This window comes from Protopterus annectens, chromosome 1.part0 (genome assembly GCF_019279795.1).
Source record: "Protopterus annectens isolate FY-2018-M chromosome 1.part0, PAN1.0, whole genome shotgun sequence".
Classification (NCBI taxonomy): Eukaryota; Metazoa; Chordata; order Ceratodontiformes; family Protopteridae; genus Protopterus; species Protopterus annectens.
The window spans coordinates 1,379,871,371-1,379,891,262 of NC_056725.1; the positions used below are offsets into that span (position 1 = coordinate 1,379,871,371).

At 38.4% G+C, this 19,892-nt stretch overlaps 1 protein-coding gene across 1 annotated transcript in view; it reads left to right on the forward strand.

The window, feature by feature from the left end:
* The window catches only part of LOC122798230 (peptidase M20 domain-containing protein 2-like), a 452,943-nt gene extending 433,419 nt beyond the window's left edge, over positions 1-19,524 (forward strand). The window contains exons 7-8 of the mRNA XM_044067013.1: positions 3,044-3,151; positions 18,629-19,524. Of these exons, the coding sequence (XP_043922948.1) occupies positions 3,044-3,151; positions 18,629-18,828 (308 nt within the window). The 3' untranslated portion in view covers positions 18,829-19,524. The remainder of the gene's footprint in view (positions 1-3,043; positions 3,152-18,628) is intronic.
* Positions 19,525-19,892: the final 368 nt, after the last annotated feature.

Here is a 19,892-nt window from a genome sequence, read left to right on the forward strand (position 1 = left end):
CATAAATTCGTCCTTGGCCTGACTTGTTTTGCCTTCCTGTGCGCCATGTGATAATGGGTGCTAGTAAGGTGATTATGGTCAAGAGAGTTACTCTGCCTTGTAAAGTCTAATAATCTGTGAATGGGTTTGGACACTCCTAGCATTAAAATCACCAGAAAATATGATAATGTCTAGATTAACAGATTCTGCACTTGCCAGATGGTGCAATTCTTCCTGCAAGATAGAAATGGACTAATACTTTCTCTTTATCCATACGGAGGAAAGTGTATGTTAGTAATAAGTTATTTCCATTTTCAATTCTAGTTTTCAACATGTAATCACTTTTAGTCAGATTTTGATTTATCCTGACCTGTGTAATGAATACATTCTGATTTAACATGTTTTTCTCTTTTAACTGCAGGGACTTTACTAAACTCAGGTATATGCATAGCTAGCTATGTTTGCACCTGATGCCATCCCCCGATCTGTAGTCCCTTAAAAGAAATAAAACCTCTTCTTGCATGTAATACCAGTGCTTCAGTTTTACTACAAAAAAGGTCTTTTTTCAGTTTAAACTGTAGCAAACAGCTTGCTACATTTGTAGCAGTCAGTCTTCTACAGTTTGAACTGCACACAGAGTACTGCAACACTTCAGTTTTGCTGCAAAACAAAAGGTCTTTTCTTTACTTTAAACTGTAGCAGACTGTTTGCTCAAGTTTATAATATATATGAAGAGCTGCAGTATTGCCACAAATGCATTAGCAGCATTTACCAACCAATATGCACCGAAGACAGATCAGTATTGGCACTTTGTGCCCCTCTAACACTTTGCACATGGGGTAAATCCTCCTTCGCACCACTGTGTCCTGAGATATTAAAGTTTCAGTTTCACTCGGCTAAGTTTCCAGCAGATTTTATGTATCTGCTTTCCTCTTGTCATATATTTGGATGGAACAGCACAATATTATTTCTGTATCAACTGTCAGGTAGGGCTGAAAATACAATAGGTGCCCTGCACAGGCCGGACTGCCAGTACTGATTTGCACAAAGTAAGCTACGTCATGGACTTGTTGCATACATATAGCTTTGTTTCTAACTTAATGCTTTGCTTGGATGATTGCCTATGTCAACATTTCAACAGAAACTTTAAAAAAAAAAAAAAAAAAAACACTGCATGTGCCAGAACTGGAACCCCCATATCACTGAGTCACATTTTACATTTTTTTTCTTGGAATTTGTGCAAGTGTACATAATGTTTGTGTAATGAAACAGTTGGAAAGAAGGAAAAGTACTTGCTATTTTAATAATTATCAGGAAGTAGCCTGAATGACAGGGATGAACTTCTGTTAATTATTTGACTCTAGGTATAAATTCCATTGCTTAGATCTTAAGCTCACTTATCCGCCAGCATTTTATCTTGTGGTTCATGTGCATGGCTTATAAAACTGAGTAAAAATGAACTATACTCACAAAAGAGACTTTTTGTATTTATTTGATATTCTTTATTTTTAAAGAAGAAATCTGTGACTGCAGTATTTGACTTTTAAGCCTCATTCATTTCACAGAAAGTGATAGATGTGTAATAGTGAAAAAATAACATGAACAAAGTCAGGAATGTCCTAAAAATTGGGGACATTTAAGAGGTATCCAAAGTTCTTTTCAAGTTTGGCTTTGAAGAGGGAGTGAGCCACAGTAAGGGTCAAGGTGCACATCAACAAAAGCAAAGCACAAGAATAAAGTGACCTTGTATGGGGGTACTCACATACCACAGTCTATAAGAAAATTTAGGTTTAGGGAGCAGAGAATTTAAGTTTAGGGTGATTTAAATTGTTTAGGATTAGGCAGCAGTAAGGGAATTTAGATTTAGGGATCAACTAGGGAGTTTAGGCTTAAGGAGAGATTGGAGAACTTATGTTTAGGATGTAGGGTTTGAGATTAGGGTTAGGGAAGAAGGATTTTTACGGTTAGGGTTAAGGACTGGGTAGTAGTTTTAGGGTTAGAGTTAGGGTTCTGGGCAACCCATGTAAGAGGTTATAGGACTGATTAAGCAAATCAGCCATAAGCTAGTAGCACGTGACCACTTGTAAAAGACCCAAATGCACAGTTAAGCTGCACATACATCATGATACATGTTGTATTAACACCACACAAATACACAGTTAAGTTGCACATGTGTATTGTATTAAAACTACACAAATGCACAGTTAAGCTTCACATACATGTTGTATTAAAACTACACAAATGTGCAGTTAAGCTGCACATACATGTTGTATTAACACTACATACATGCACACTTAAGTAGCACATACATGTTACATTAGCACTTCACAAATGCACAGTTAACCTTAGTCATGTTTGTTGTATTAACACTACACAAATGCACACTAAAGCTCCACATAAAAATCGAATTAGCACAACAGAAATGCACAGTTAAGCTGCCCGTAATGAAACTTTTAATGAAATTGCCATACAGTTATTCAGCGAGTGATCGTGGGTTATTTGAATCTTCTTACTGTTCAGCACCTGAAGATGTTGTCCAGAGTTGGATAAACTTGAACATAAACATAACTCCAGGGACTATTGCATTGATATTAATTTTACTGGGTTCACTCTCTGTCAGCCTTTTAGTGATGTACTGTATTACAGACTATTTGTAACCTTTAACATAAAATGATATGCTCGCAAATGTTTGCATTAGAATTGTAACTGGAAAGCATCTTAATGATTCTTAATTTTTATTTTGTAAATGTCAAAACTGTAAGTATGGTATCTTGAAAACCGGTGGTCCAGTTCTCGACTAGCTAGTTAGGGTATTGTATTTCAGAGTTCTAGATGCTGGGTCATTGGGAAAAAGTGTGTGATGCAGGTATTTATGAATTAATAAATCGCTCTGTTTTAAAGTTCTAATGGTTGCTAACTGATATTTATATTAATGTGTTTTCATTTGGAAGACTTCACTTCTAGATACCACTGTCATGGAAATTGTATATGCTGTATTACTGCTGATAAAACAGTTCTAGTTTGATAGCATCAATTTATTCTCTGTATTATTTTAAATTCAAAGGCTCCACAGATTTTGGAAATGTGACATTTGTTGTTCCTGGAATTCACTCCTATTTCTACATTGGCTCACCAGCCTTAAACCACACAAAGGAGTACACTATTGCATCAGGTAAGTTTGCATTTTTAGCAGTTCTTTACCTAAATTAAAATATATGCTATGCATTCTTGCATAACTGGTACATAGGATTCCAAGTTTGCTTTATTCATCTCAAATTTAGGCCTTAGTTTGAGGGTCAGAGGGCCTGTATTTTTTTGTGCCTGTGAGAATCTGTTGTGAGAAATGTGCAGTGTATTTTTCTTCTTTATGCTTTTTCATATTGCTGCAGTATTCCTTTCACATCCCAAAATCTGATTTCTAAGTTAATTGCCACTCTTCTGTATTGCCTATAAGTTTGTGCACAGTGTGAGGTAGGATGTGTGCACCTTGTGATGGACTGGCATCCTGTCCAGCATCAGTTCTCTGCTTTGCACAACTTGAATTCTGGGATAGATCCTGCCTTTCCTGTGACTTGAACCTGATAAAGGAAATATCTGGAAATAAATGTTATTTATTTTACTTCTTTATTTGTTAAACAGGGACTCTTTTGTCTGTGTTCTGTACCTGATAGCATGTAATACATTGAAAATAATGACATTAAGTTGAGAAACAGAATGCAAAATATAAGAACTGTTACAGTGTAATGTCAGCATAACGGCACTGAGATAAAAAGTAATAGTACAACAAGGATAAAAAGTGTATATGTTATATGCATATAACATGTACACTTATGTCTATGTATTATGTTGTTACACTTATTTTTTGCATTGGTTGTATGTAAATTGTTGACACTGCAATGCAAAAGCACTAGGTAGGGAGAACAGTAACAAGTAATGTAAGTATTTAAAGGTGGGATTGACATTAGAAAAGAGGAGCTGGCTAGCAAGCAGTGGACTGCTATTTTAGAGAAGGCTAAAACTAATAAGTTAACCATGTTCTCTGAAGTGGGGACATTTGTTATTTTTTGCAACTTGTAAGTTCAGTGTGGTTCTACAATTGATATAGTCTTATTTCTTACATACATCTGCCTGAAGTATGATCCAGCTGACAGAAGCAACTTAAGGAAGCCTCATTTACCTGAAGGATGGTCTGCCTAGGGTCATTCCTCTGACACTGGAAAAGAAGAATACAGTTGCAGGCTTTGTTCACATGTTTAGGAGTTAATGGCAGGCAGTAGTGAAGGTCAAGTAGCTTAAATGCAAAGGATGCTAAAAAGAAAAAGTCCACAGGCAGTTATGGGGGTCCTGTTTGTATTTCTGTCAGTGACATAATGCATAATGATCTACTTGTTTTAGCCTGACTATTAAGAGTACTGGGACTGGAATTAAGGGCAGCCATCTGAGGAGTGTAACCTAGTTTGGGAATGGCTTATTCCAGTGGCTCTTTCTGATTTCCTAATGTCTAATTGAGATCCTTTAATAACATTTGACTTACTTAAGCACTTAATTCATGTACATCTGAGTATGACAGTTGAGTGATATGGTATGGTCAAGCCAGAGGCTGAGGTATTTGCACTTGTGATTGTGATCCTTAGGGATGTTTGCAAGATTCAAAAAAAATGGCAGGAGGAACCAAGCAGAGAAATTCACAGATCCAAAAAATAGAGTACAAAACTTTTAATGACCGCTTTCATCAAACGACTTCATCAGCATACATTCAATCAAAAAATCAAAGCTCTTAAATACATACTAAGTTACCAATTAATCTTAAAAGCTTAACTGGTCAGTATAGGTTCATGAAAAGTGACAAAGGCTCCAATATAGTCATTATGGAGCAAGAAGTTTATAATGACAGCATGTTAAAAATTTTGGACAACGTAATTGAGTACAAACAAGTTACTTTATTTGACATTCATAGATCATTTCGCTCCATTAATTCCCATCTTTATGATGCTTTAATGTCAGATGAAATTAATATTTAACTATACAATTTTTGTGTAGTTGAGCAACCAAAAATAGGGGTGATTTTCGGAATCCCTAAAACACATAAACATCTGGTTAATCCTCCTTTTAGACCAATAGTTTCCTCACCGCACTCCATCACTGAGGGAATTTCATTAGTGCTAGATGCTATTTTGGGGCCCCTTTTAAATAACAATTCATCCTTTGTTAGAGATTCCTGGCATTTTTTAGAGAAATTGAGGATTTTTCATGAGAGTGGAATTTTTGATCCCAAAAGACACACTATTTTCACCTTAGATGTCGTTTCATTGTACACTTGCATTCCCCATGAAGAAGGTGTGGAGGCTGTTCGCAGCTATTTGCTCGAAACGAATCTTTTCTCGAACAGTGCCATATCTACAATTTGTAGATTACTAGAAATTGTTTAGAAAACAATTTCTTTTTATTTCAAAACAGGTATTACAAACAAATAAGAGGGGTAGCAATGGGTTCCCCGGCTGCCCCTGCAGATGCTAATGTAGTTATTGCTTGGTGGGAACTTGAGTGTATTCCCATCCTTAAGAAAAAATTTCATATTGAGTTTTATTGTAGGTTCATTGACGATTTAGTCTTTATTATAGAAGGCAATGACAACACTGTTAAAGAGTTTGTTATAGAAGTTAATTCCTTGTCCGGTTATTTAAAATTCACTAAAGGTGAGAGTGGTTCGGTAGTTAGCTTTTTAGACATTTGTTTCTGGTGGGACTTTGTTGACAGGTTTCACAGCAAGATTTTTCGAAAGCACACCTTTACAAATGGATACTTGCATTATCGAAGTGGCCATCCGAAACATATCATTAAGAACATACCTAGAGGCCAGTATATTAGAGCCAGCCGCATGACCAGCAAAGAAGCGGATTTAGTTCAGGAATTTATTTTTATTGCCTCATTGTTCTTACAGAGAGGGTATGAAGAGTTTTTACTAATTGATAGCGGTAATGAAATTTTTGACAAGTATTTAACCCATTATCCAGCTATTCTAAACAATTCTACTAACATTACTGTTGATCACAATTCTGGACGAAATTCTACTAATTTTGACATAGTTTGTTCATTGGAAATGAGTGGAGACACTAACCGCATTAGATCTACACTAGAAAAGAACTGGAGGATTATCCAAGGGAATTCTGACATTGTCAAGGTAGTAGGTAATAAACCAAATTTTGTATTTCGCAACAATTACAATATCAAAAAGTTGCTTGAACAAAACAGCTTTGACAAAGATCAATTTATGACCACAAAGAAAGGTATGTTCTGTTGCCACGGATGCAGGATCTGTAGATACATTTCATTAGGATCTTGCATTTCCGTTGCTACTACAGATAGAACATTTGAGGTTCCTGGGTTTATTACTTGTAACACTCAAGGTGTGGTCTATATTGCTATGTGCACTGCCTGTCCAGCTTTTTATGTGGGAATGACCACTAGAAGTTTAGGGACACGCATTAAGGAACATCTATATAGCATAAGAAGTGAAGATCAGAATAATGCATTATTTAAACATTCTGGTGTTTGTTCCAGTTTTAAGAAATTTGTTTTCTCTGTTTTGGAAGTATGTAAACAAGACATGAGGGTGGGAGATTTTAAAAATTATTTAGAACAAAGGGAGACACTGTGGCAGATTAAGTTATCTTCAGATAAACCCCCCGGTCTGAATGAAACAATTAATGTCAAGTGTTTCTTAAAATATCGTAAGTTGGTTATTGATAAACACAGTGATTTGTCTTCCTTTTTTAAACCATAAACATTGTGACTTTAAATTTTAATTAATTGATTGTTTTTAATTGTGCTAATTGGTAACTTAGTATGTATTTAAGAGCTTTGATTTTTTGATTGAATGTATTCTGATGAAGTCGTTTGATGAAAGCGGTCATTAAAAGTTTTGTACGCTATTTTTTGGATCTGTGAATTTCTCTGCTTGGTTAATATATTTATTTTTATATGTTTGCAAGATTAGTGGCACTGGGGGATGGACATACTTTTGAATCATTAGTTGGCTCCAAAGACTGTACAAGATGTTTCATTCTTGTTGATAGTTAAATTGTTTCATATGACCCAGTGTCCATACTTTCCTGTGTTTCCTGATTCAGGTAGAAGCATGTTTGTATGCGTGATTGTGTCAGGCAGATATACTTATGGGCAGAATAATTAGTAAAAAGGGAGACTAGGACAAAGCCAAGAAGTTATCCCAGGTCTTTGAAATATAAATTTATAATTTTGTATCTGTGCTTATGTACTCCTCCATTTGTTTATCAGTATAACATTATTTTAAATTATGCTAAATGCTTTTTATGTTATATTTATACACATTATCTGAAGGTACACACTGGTTAACTGTATTGCTAGAGTCATTTCCAGTTTTCATTGGTTGGTTCTGCAAGAATTTTTACAGGATATGTTGTTGGAAGAGCACTTTTCTTTCTTGATACATCTAATATCACTGCAAGCAATGACCTAGAAGTAAGTGGCCTTAATATACAGCTGGAATGTAAGCTGATGCACTTTAGAAAACTTATGGAGATAGGGGTTTTATTTCAATCATATCTGAAACACAAACCAGCTGACTCAGAAAGGCCACATCTATGACTGTGGCCAGTCCAGCACAGTTTATATGTGCCAGGATAGTGTGCACAATAATCAACTCCTTGTCACAGCTGCAGCAGAGACCAGTGGGAAGATCATGTTAGACCAATCCACAGCCAAAGTAAAGTATGTAAACGCATGAGAGTCTAGGTTAATCATTGTGAAATCATGCAGGTAGATGTAATGCTAGGGTGCTGATCTATTGTTGTAACTTGAAGCAAAAAATGTAGAAGGAAATTTCTTATGGAGCATTGAGGTCTTAGTAGGGTAACAAAAACAACTGAAAATGATAAAAGACTGAAAATAGAGCTGTAGACCAAAGTAGTGATGCAGAACACAGTAGAGAAGTGGGTATGAGACATTCACACAAATATCAATATGAAATACTTGAACTTAGAAAATGTGAAAGTCAGACAGGATAGGTAGGCTAAAGTAAAGTAATTTGAAGTACTGGTTTACACATTCCTGATATCATCCGAGTGTTATCAGCATTGCTTTACTCTAATGTAAGTGTCATGAAAAAACAAGAACCCTGAAGGATTTGAACCCATTCTTCTGCTGTTGAGCCACCACGGGAATAAGATCCTAGTGTTCTGTGAATACTGAAGTAATTTGAGATGGTTATAGGTAAATGAGACCAATGAAGCAGTTCATATTGATTTATAATTCAGAAAGAAAAACAGCTACATAACCTACCCATACCCTAGCCAGTTCATATTTTGTACATCATTAGGTTATACATGTAAAGTAGAACAAGCAGTCATTTGTACACAGTACAGGAAAGATATCATGAGCAGGGATTATAAGTCCAGTTTCAAAATCTGCCATAATATAAACCACTGAAAAGTGTTGTATGCTGTCAGCAGTTTTACAGAGATTTGCGAACATTGCCCTGTAAACAGTCACAGATATTGTAGATATCAATACTTTAGCAGTGGGGCAGTGTGCTGATTGATATTGCATCTACTGTTCCATGGAAGGTGCACAGTAGGTAGTAGTTAGGTAGTGAATTTGGAACATGCCATTTATTAGTCAGACAGGCATATGCTGATTGTGTAGATCAGTGTACCTGTATGCACCTTTAAGAAGTTATCTACGGGCTTGCACAAGTGTATAAATACTGAGCACGTTGTGAGCCTGACTGCCAATTTTTGTAGTAAGCTGTTGAGATGTAAGCATGTATGTTTGCATGTAAGGTCTATCTGTTAATCAGTTTGTTTATATTTTATGATGCTGCTATCCATCCTGATGTGTTTCTGTATAATAAACCATCTAAACGAACTACCCCACCTGCTTGTCATCTATGTTAGAGAGGGATGATTGATATGGTGTCAGAAGTGGGATGGCTAAAATGACTTGCTGCCAGAAAGAGTTCCAGTTTCTCCAGTTTGAATCTGAAAGGCACACGGTTGGTATTGGAGGAGTATACAGGAGTGGATCATCCCTACTGCACATGTAATTCACAAAACGGGTCAGAAATGAATTTCAGATGTTAAAACTTGCTCAAATAAGTTCTTATTCACAAAATAATAAACAAAGCCTACAGAACGCTCTAAATTATATTCAAATAAACCAAACTGTCAGATATTGATAAAAATATTTGAATTACTATGGAAAATGTTTGAAATAATGTCTGAATTGCATAAAAAGAATAAAATAAGAGGAAACCACCACATCTTTGCTAAGCACATATTTTTTGTATTGATTAAAGCTATTCAAGTTGTCTGAAGTGTGTGCAAAGTGTTGGCATGTCTGTGCAGTATTACATTCATTTCACAAAATACAGCTATTTCAGTGCATATTTTGCAAAGTGCAGTATTTTGAAGAGTTTATTGTGCATTTGAATGTTATTCCAAGCTTTGTTGTCAGAACAGTTTGTTCGTACATAATTACAAGGGCCATATTTTCAGTGTGTTTGTGCATACTTTGTTGGCATGGCAGATGGATTTAGAAAACCCAGTGCACTTGTGTTTGACAATAATATTGCAGAGAACTGGAGCGTGTTTGAGCAAGAGTATGACATTTTCATACAGGCTGCATTTTCTGATAAAGATGGCTGTAAAGGCATTTATTCTACTTTATTTAGCTGTGTCAGAAGCCATTAAAAGGGAAAGTTATTTTGTGTGTGCACCTGCTGTCTTTGCAGGAGAGGGCAAAACTGTCATATTGTTGCACCAGCTGAGTCAAGGGAGGACCTAGAGTGCTTAAAATGTGCATTTAGAGAACTGTATAACCCTCAAACAAATGTTACAATGGAAAGGCACTTATTTTATACAAGGGATCAAAAGCCTGGTGAAACCTTTGCAGCATATATAACTGACTTGAGGAATAAGGCTAAAATGTGCAGATTTGGTGATTTAAGGGATGAGTTGATAAAAGACAGAATTGTGTATGGTATTAAAGATGATGCTGTGAAAAAGATTTTACTTCATGACAGTGATTTAACTTTGAATAACGCCAATGAAATTTGTCAGATATACAAGCAAACAGAAAAGCACACAAATATGCTTACAAATGAAAGATGTATGCTTCCAGTAACTTCTAGAGCACATGTTGATAGTATGTAGCACGTGGTTAAAAGAAACAGGCCCAAGCACATAACAGCAACTGTAGCCCCTGCAGCACCCACTGGTAAACCCCAGAGCTGTCCAGCAAATTCCAGAATTCGCTGTCTTAGTGAAGCATAAGAGTGAGTCAGCAAACTCAAAGGATGGGCCCCCACATAGTTTTGTTACCAACTGTTATAATTGTAGTGGCTAAAAGGCGAAAATGTTTTGGTTTGGTCAGCATTTCCACAAGTGCAATAAATGAATAATTTCAAAAGGTTTTGTTAAATCAAAAGGCCCACATTGTTTTATTAAAAGGGAACATTTTAAGAAACGAGTTGATCAATTAGAAAGCTGCAACCCTACTCTTTATGTTGATGGTGTGTCAGTGCTTTATGAACCAGTCAATGCAGTAGATTTATGGGCAAAGAATGAGGTATTTTGTACTGTTCGGATAAATGGAAAACTCATAGAGCTCAAAGTTGACACAGGTTCCAAGTGCAATGTTATGTCAGCGGAAACATTTGCTAGTGTGTGTGTCATGATGAAAGGCTTGATTTGGCAAAGTGTGCGAAGCGTGTTGCTTATGGTGGTGGTGAAATTCTGACTGAAGGCTCAGTAGTGCTTTTGTGTTACTCTGCTGGGAGATGTCATGACTTATTTCATGTGGTCAAGAGGCACGCCCAGTCATTATTAGAGCTGAGAGACGGTTTGAAAATGGGACTGCTTTCATTTAACAAGGAAATCCATCGTGTTAGCTTAAAAGACCACTACTATAATTTCGCCCAGTATGTTTTTTCTATCTATGCTGATCTTTTCAAAGATAAACTAAGCAAAGCAAGCTTCCAGTTGTGTACTCCGTGAAGTTAGACCCAGATATCAGTCCAGTTATCAGGCCACCTCGGAAAGTTCCAATAGCCATGCAGGACAGAGTCAAAGTCGAGTTAGATAAAATGGTGCAGCAAGGTGTAATTTGTCCAGTTGATGAACCTACTGAATGGGTATCTTCCATGGTGGTAGCTCATAAGAAAAGCTCAGATGACATCAGAATATGTACTGATCCACAAGATTTGAACAAAGAACTAAAAAGACCTCATCATCCAATGTGCATAGTCAAAGAAGTCGCAGCTCTGATGCCAAATGCCACTATTTTTTTTCTGCCTTAGATGCAGAGAGTTCATTTTGGCAAATTCAGATCGACAAGAAATCATCATTGCTCACTACATTCAGTACTCCGTTTGGCAGGTACAGATTTTTGAGAATGCCATCTGGGATAAATTCTGCAAGTGAAGTCTTTCAACATGCAATGGAGCAAATTTTTTCTGGGTATCTTTTTGCTGTTATAGTAGATGACGTACTACTAGGGAGGTAATGGTGAAGCTGAGCATGACGGAAACCTCTGAAAAGTTCTGGAAAGAGCACGTCAAGTGAATCTTAAGTTCAATCCACAGAAAAGCAAATTCAGGCTACAAGAAGTTACTTATGTTGGCTATTTATTTACTAGTTCAGGCCTACCACCAGACCCTTCTAAGCAAACAGCAATTCTGGAGATGCCAGCTCCAGACAATGTTCAAGTCATGCAATATTTTCTTGGCATCGTTAACTACCTAGGCAAGTTCATTCCAGACTTGAGCCAACTTTCAGCACCACTTAGAGAGCTGACAGGTAAAGATGTAGCATGGTCTTGGCAGAGCAAGTGACAAAAGCATTTGATGTCCTGAAACAGAGAACTAGTTGCTAGTCCAACTTCTTCTGATAAGATGCAATTCAGTTCAAACGTTCTATTTAAATACTTAAATGCTTAGGCACACCCACTTAGTTAATTACATCATTCCTAAACAAATTAATGTATTCAGCCTACTGCATCCAATGCTAGATAAAGTAACCCAATGCAAAATGCAGGGAACTCTAAATGCAGTATGCTCAGATTGAGAAAGAGCTTTTGGCAACTGTGTTTGCATGTTTGTTCCATGATTATGTTTATGATAGGCCTATCCAGACTGAAACAGACCACCAACCTCTAGTCACTATGTTGTGAATGCCTATGCATACAACTCCAGCCAGATTGCAACATATGATGTTGAGCTTTCAAAAGTATAATTTCACTCTTGTCTACAAGAAAGGCAAATTTCTTTATCTTGCTGAAACATTATCCAGATCACCCAGAAACATCACTGAACAACATGAGAATGAGAAGCTTGATTTTGAAGTCATGGAAGTGAGATTTTTTTCTTCCACACTTCTTGATGAGCTGAGATCACACAGCCACAGATCCAGTTTTATAGCAGTTCAACCACTTTATCAATCAAGGATGGCCATCAAAGCAGTCTAGTTTACCTGAAGAAGTGCAACCTTATTTTCCATACAGAGATGAGATTTCTGATGAAATCTGCCTTTTACGCAGATGAAAGCGCTTAACCTGAATTGGATTTTTGTGTGGAGCTCTGTTATCGTGAAGTACAATAAGTTCTTTGGTTGTGGAATACTCTTGTCCGAGCAGTGGTCTTTTTGGATAATCAGCCTTGGGTTTGCTTATCTGGTGACGTTATTTCCTTTTCGTTGGGAGCTGTAATTCTCCCAGTGTGCCAGCACAATGTTGGCAAAACTAAGGGCACAACTGGCGACCATCACTACTATTTGCTTTTGTTTAAAAAGCTGGCTCTCAAAGCAAATAAAATTGTTTTCGAGCACAAGCTCTGTACATGTACGTACAGTCAAGATGGTGTTATGCGCTAGACTGGAGTTGAAACACAAATATTCATAAAACCACTACAAACCCTCATGGTGTGGAATGGCTGAGAATAAATCTTTAATGTCGATGGTCACCATAATGAGACCATCGTCATACATCTCAGGTTTTATTTTGGTGAGAAAATCCCAGGAGTCCCTGATAATAGTGCCTTTTCCATCAAGTACTCCCTTCAACTTGCAGTCAACAAATTTTGCTAGGGCAAATGTCTTGGAGGCCTTTGCATCTACTACTGGACGCAGGGATGGGTTGCTGATTGACTTATGAATCTTCGGGATCCCAAAAATAGTTGGGATCCTTATTTCCTTGGTGTCTAAAAAATCATGTTCACTTAGTTCCAACTGACTATTCAATAGTAATTCATACAGGGTAAGATCAATGCTCCTGTAAGCAATGTTCATCTCATTACATGAGACTTCAGTGTAAGTGTCACTAAACAACCATTCAAACATTTTACTATTGTATTCGGAAACATCCATCACCACCAACCCACCACCCTAAAGGTTTAGGCATTGGTATATAACACGGACCTTTTAAACATTAATCCTCTGTTGAATGTTAAACTACTGGTTTTGCTTATGCTTGTGTTTTTCCCGATTCCTAATGCATGATTCTTTTGTATGCCTGAAGTGTAATTGTCTGATTGGCCCAGACGGGTATGACCCTAGCCCTGAGCAGTATCCTACCATCACCCAGAATGATACCACAGTACAAGCAGAAAATGATTGATTTCAACAATTGATTAAGTTTCTGGTGTCATTCTAAGGGGATCCAGTATCTGTCTGCCTGGAATTAAATGATTGACAGACCTCGATGCTTTGCCAGAGATGGCCTGCATCTGTCACCCCTGGGCTTCCGGATACTGGCCAAGGCTCTTGCCACTCCTATAGTGCCTTTTTTAGGCGGTGTTCCAAAGACCAAATTACCACCATGACAGCTATAAACAAATGCAATCTGAGGGCCATGCTGCTCAATGCTAGAAGTCTAAATCTCAAAATGCACTTGCTCGAAGCACTCCTTAAAGTAGAGAACATCGGCATTTTTGCTGTAACAGAGACCTGGTTCAAGGCAACAGAAAGCAGCCCTGCACTACCAGGCTATAACTCATTCCACACCTTTCGACCCCAGAGCTTGGACCAAAACTCCAAAGGCGGTGGTGTTTCCATATTCATAAAGGATGCACACACCTTCAGACTGGTAGCCCAACATAACGCATCAGAGAAACTTCAGGTGCAGCTAACATTGGGTAAGACAGCGATTCAGGTCGTAGCCTGCAATAGGTCCCCAACCATGTCCCAAGACTCACACTCCACATTCCTAAGCACCCTGGAGAATATTGGGGGTCCAACCGAACATTCTCATACTGGGCAACTTCAACTACCCCTCCATTAACTGGGAAAACTACTCATGTACCAATACACTTGCCCAACGTTTCCTGGAATTCATTAATTCCAGTGCCCTGGACAAGCTTGTTCTTACCCCCACTAGAAGTAGCAACATCCTTGACCTGGTCATTACTAACATGGGCGACCGTTGCTCTGCACCAATAGTCAACTCTTCCCTGGTTAGATCCGATCACAAACTAATCACCTTGGAAATCCACATTCCCCCACCTCCCCACCCCACCCCCTGCAAAGGTAACCACCATGAAAAACTTCTCCTAAGCTAACTTTGGGCTCCTGAAAACAGAGGTGGCTAACTTCACGGTACTCATGTAAATGGAGAATAGTTGCATGACTGAATCATACACCAGTGCACTGTACGAACATGTACACAAATGCATGGATCTCACCATACCCATAGAACCAAGTCGCTCTCCTCCTAAAAAAGGAAGCCATTTTGGTGTTCCCCTGCCATAAACTCTACAACATAAGGAGGAAACTGATGCAGAATAAGGTGAAGCCCCAAGACTGGAAAAACTCCCTTATCAGCCTCAACAAAAAGTTGAGATCCCTCATCAAATCCTCTAAAGCTAGGTATGAAAACAGAATTGCAGCAGATAGTAAAGACAACCACAAGGCCTTCTATACTTATGTAAAAAAATCTCCACAGCAATACCCAGATTTGCTCTGAACTACTGCACAATGGTACCTCCTATATTGAGCCAATGGATATTGCCAATATACTGGCCGACAGATTCAGTGCCAACTTTACCACTCCCCCCCCCCCCCCAAAGGACCAATCACAATACCAGTAGATTGCCAGGCACCCAGTATTACTGCTGCACAGGTTAAAACAGTACTGTCCAAGGCCAAGAATATGGCTTCTATGAGACCTGACAATATCCCTGGCTGTGTTCTACAGAGTGAACTGGCACCTCACCTGCCCTGTTCAATCACAGCCACAAAGGAGGAGCATCTACAGACCCTGAGAACTATCATCCCATTAGCCTGGCGAGTCTGATATGCAAAGCTATGGAACGCATCATCATGGACCTAATGAACAAGGATATAGGGAATCTCCAAACTCTGGATCCCACACAGTTTGGTTTTGTGAAGAGTAGATCATGCCTACTCAAAATGGTCGACTTCTTTAAGTCAGTCACCAGAGCTATGGATGAAGGCAAGATGGTTCATACAGCCTACCTTGATCTGGCCAAGGCCTTTGATACCATTCCCCACTCAGGAATCATAGAAAAACTCACTAAGCTAGGCATCAACCCCTATATCACTAGGTGGGTTGCAAACTGGCTCACAAATAGAACCCACAGTGTGAAAGTATCTGACTCCAAGTCAGACTACCGACTAGTCTCGAGAGGAGTCCCACAGGGTTCGGTCCTGGGTCCTCTCCTGTTTGGTATCTACTTCTCTGAAGTCCTGGCCAACACGAAGGGACTCTGGCTGACAAAGTCCGCAGACGATTGCAAGTTGGGAGCTATTATTAACTCCCCATGTGATGTTGACATCGTACAAAATGGTCTCACTGAGACGAACGACTAGTGTCAGAACCATTGCCTTAAGATCAATGCCAAAAAATGTGTCATCATTCCCTTTGGGAAAAACCTGGTTCCCATGAATTACCACATCGATGGTAGTCCACTGAACACAGAAGGCGTTATAAGAGGTCTGGGAACACAGGTTGACAGCAACCTCTCGTTTGATCACCACATTGCCACTGTGGTCAGAAAGTCCTTCTGTGTGGCACATCTCATTACTAAGGCTTTTGCATCTAGGAAGAAAGAGGTCATGGTCTCCCTCTACTCTTCCCTCATTAGGCCAGTCATTGAGTACAGTGCCCCATTTGGCATGAACCTCACTAGACACCTGCAATAACTGGAGAGGTCGCAAACGTACTTCACAAAGAGGATCCTAGGCCTTAAACCCTTGTCCTATATGGACAGACTCAAAAAACTCCAACTTCTCTGTCTCATATCACCTACAAAGCCATGTCTGACCCAGCTCTGTTAGAAATGCTACATCTAAAGAAATCCCAATACCTCTGCACTACACGCTCCAGAGACATCAACCTCATTACCACAATCAACAAAAGTACTGGAGGAACAGGTTCATAACCCAGAGACTGCTCATGCTATGGAATAGACTTCCCATACATGTCAAGCAGAGCACCTCGCTGACCCTCTTCAAGAGAAATCTTGATGAGTGGATGGGAAATAGAAAATTCACTTGGGGGATAACTCCAGTGGCTCTACTCGACAGAGGCACTGGGGACTAATGTCTGGTGGCATGATGCCAGGGTAATCCTATGACTAGGCTTGTATAGGCCCCAGGGCCATTAGCCTAGTACACACCTATGAACCTGTTAGCAAAATTCCATTCAGGAAGTTAAAGCAGACCTGTAATGTACCTCCATTGGAGGAAACTCCAGGCCACATCACACCCCTGAAGGACAGAATTTGTCCTGGATTTCAGTCAATGCCAGTTTGTATTTATACAGTTGTTGAATTTATTTAACCCTAATTCAAGATACAGACAGATATTTATTTGTATTTGTTAGCCAGGTGGGTGGACTACAGTTTGCAATTATTAAACATGATGTCTTGTGATAGGAAGAAATGCAGCTTGTATGGGATGTGCCAGGGTTTTCCAGCTTGTGTAGTCTGTCTGTCTGTAGGTCACATTTCCAGGAATTTCAGCTTTTCAAGACAGTATCAATACATGATTCCAAGTCTATGTTCTGGCTTTTTTTTTCAGAAATCCCTACCCTACATTTCAGGTATTGTCGCACTTAGATTTCTTCTCAGTTTGATCCACTTTCTATCCGAGATTCTGACTTATGATAACAACAAACTCTTCTTCTCAAGGCAAGAGGGCAAACTCTTCTGTCCATGGTTTATTCATGTCTGTTGTAAGATGTCATCTTGGATTCTAAGCAGTTACTTAGTGACATGCTATCTCTCTAAGAAAGTCCAGGTTTTTAGCCACCTCAAAAGTATGTTCAAGAATCTCATATTTTTCTTCTTCAACTTTTATCTCTAGGAATTTGCATAGGGCTCAGGAGATTTATGTTTTTTCCCTTTGATACATTTTGGGAATTCTGCCCTTTTTTTTCATTATGGTGGACTGGAGAGGTGGTACAGAGTTTTGCTGAAACTGTGTTTGAAGTACAACTCCCTTCTGACAGTTAATATTCTTGCTGGCTCCATTTGAAGACCTATTGATGAGTCGTGATGCATGACAAAGGCATTACTTGTTACATTGGGTACAAGCTCATGTCAAATTACAAGGATATATTACTAAATCTGACCCCCTGGTCTCGATAAACCAAGCTATGAAAATTTAACACAATAATGGTTTGAGGAAAAATGCAACTATGGCAACACAAATCTACTGTCATGATAACTATATACGTCACCTTCCAGAGGTTAAAAGGGAAGGTAAGATGAGGATCAGGCATATAATCAAGTGGTACCTGTGTTTTATATGACTCTGTGAGGCCATGTGTTTGTTACTCATTCACTCTGTGAAAGCACAAACAAAAGAAACAGCTGTGCAAAAATCACTGCAGGGCATCAAAGACTGAAACAGTACTAATTTCCTGAATTCTAAGTATATCCGGACATGGGAATGAGGTCCATTCTTGTCAGGGCATTAGAATCCCCAAACACTTGAAATTAAACTGAGAAACACACACACACACACACACACACACACACACACACACACACACACACACACACTTTTACCTACATAGCGAGAGGAGATATATATGCACACGTGCATGACCCCCACCCACACGCACACTATACGATAATAATTAGCTCACACTTTCTTCTGCATCTCCCTGCACTGTCTGAACTGGTATAACCACTGATCATATTTCTCATAAGCTGTGTGTTTGCCTTGTGCTTGTGTGTTATTGTCAGACTCCTGTACCTCACTGCCGTCTGCCATATAAGATATACTTTTTACTGTACTCACACATAAGTGTTCTGCAATAGACTGTTATTGTAACCTTTGAAAAGTATTCTCAGGAAATGTTTTTTTTTTTGTTTTAATTGTATCCCTGTCTGTTGTTTTAACTTTTCTCCTCAGTGTTGTGGTGTAAATGCTCTGCTCCCCACAGAATTTCCTGGTTAACCAAAATAGAAGCACTCCTCTTGGGACTAAAACAGGACTTTGATAGGATATGTAGCACTTTGATTAAAGACTTGTTCTGCTGTTTTTATTTCTTTGAAGGAAAATGCATGATTTAAACAGCTTTATAAGCATATTTATTTATTGATGTTAGTCTGTGGTAACTAGCTTTGCTGCTCTGATTTCATGTGTTTTAGGTGCAGATGAAGCTCAGTTCTACACTCTTCGTACAGCAAAGGCCTTGGCTATGACTGCGCTAGATGTCATTTTTAATGCTGAAGTACTGCAGCAAGTTAAGGATGAATTCAGGCGTATTAAACAAGAAGAGAGTTCAGTTGAAAGTGGGCAACGATGTGGATCACGCTCATTACATGGGGCAGGAAGTGCTTCATGCTAAATTTACATGACAGTTTTCTAATTACTTTATAGATTTTTATGCATTGTTTCCAAAAATGTGTCTACAAGCAGAGAAACATTCTTTCTGTACAAGAAGCTGCAAATTTTACTCTTGAAATTAGTCACTTAGATGATACAGACAAACTAAGATGACTTCTGGACTCTGTACTGGAATCAAATCAGTTTACTACAGAGATGTCGAAGTGTTCAGTTGTGATGCAGCTTCCGAACCTTTATTTCAAGAAAAGGTCCCAGAACCACAGCATGTACTAAAACACAGTACAACTATATTGGAAAGAGCCCATCTGCAATATGACTGATGTGACTTCTTATGACTACTGCATGACAAGTCATCATTTCATGAAACTCTGAATTTGTTGATTGTGAAGTAAAATTGAGATGGACACCTGAGTTATTTAGTTTTGTGTTTAAGATTAGCCATAAGACAAACATATGCAGCTATATAAGTATATGTAGTAATTTGTTTCGTGTATTTTAAGTGGATCTACTGTCAATTTTTAGTCTTTCACAGTTCTAGTAGAACTCATATTAGTTACATAATTTTTGTCATACACAAGCATGTCTTTTAAGAGAAAGAAATTATTTTGACATTAATACGGAGTAGAAAACAAAATGGCAGAAGGAAAATAGCAGAATGAATGTATATTAGTCTGGAATAAATTTGTTGGAAATGTGATATTGACTGATTCTTCCCCTTGTATTTTCTGTAGAGACTTAATGCACAGAAACTGAATGCATGACAGAAAAAAAACAAATTAAACTTATAGGGATATTTAGAAGGAAAAAACACACAATCACTGAACCACTGGAAATGCAAAGGTTTACTGGGGTTCTGTTACCTGAATGCTATTGCATTCTTGCATCAAGGGTGCAGGGTTCAAACCCTTTCTCCCACCATTTTACTTTACATGTTTTTTTTTTTAATTTAGAAAATGTTTTCAAGTGTCCCTGGTATCTAATGGTTGGGCAGAAGACAAATATCCTCAGTGGGAGGGTACAGTGTTTGAAGCTTTTTTTACTGCCTTTAGGGCACACTGTATACTG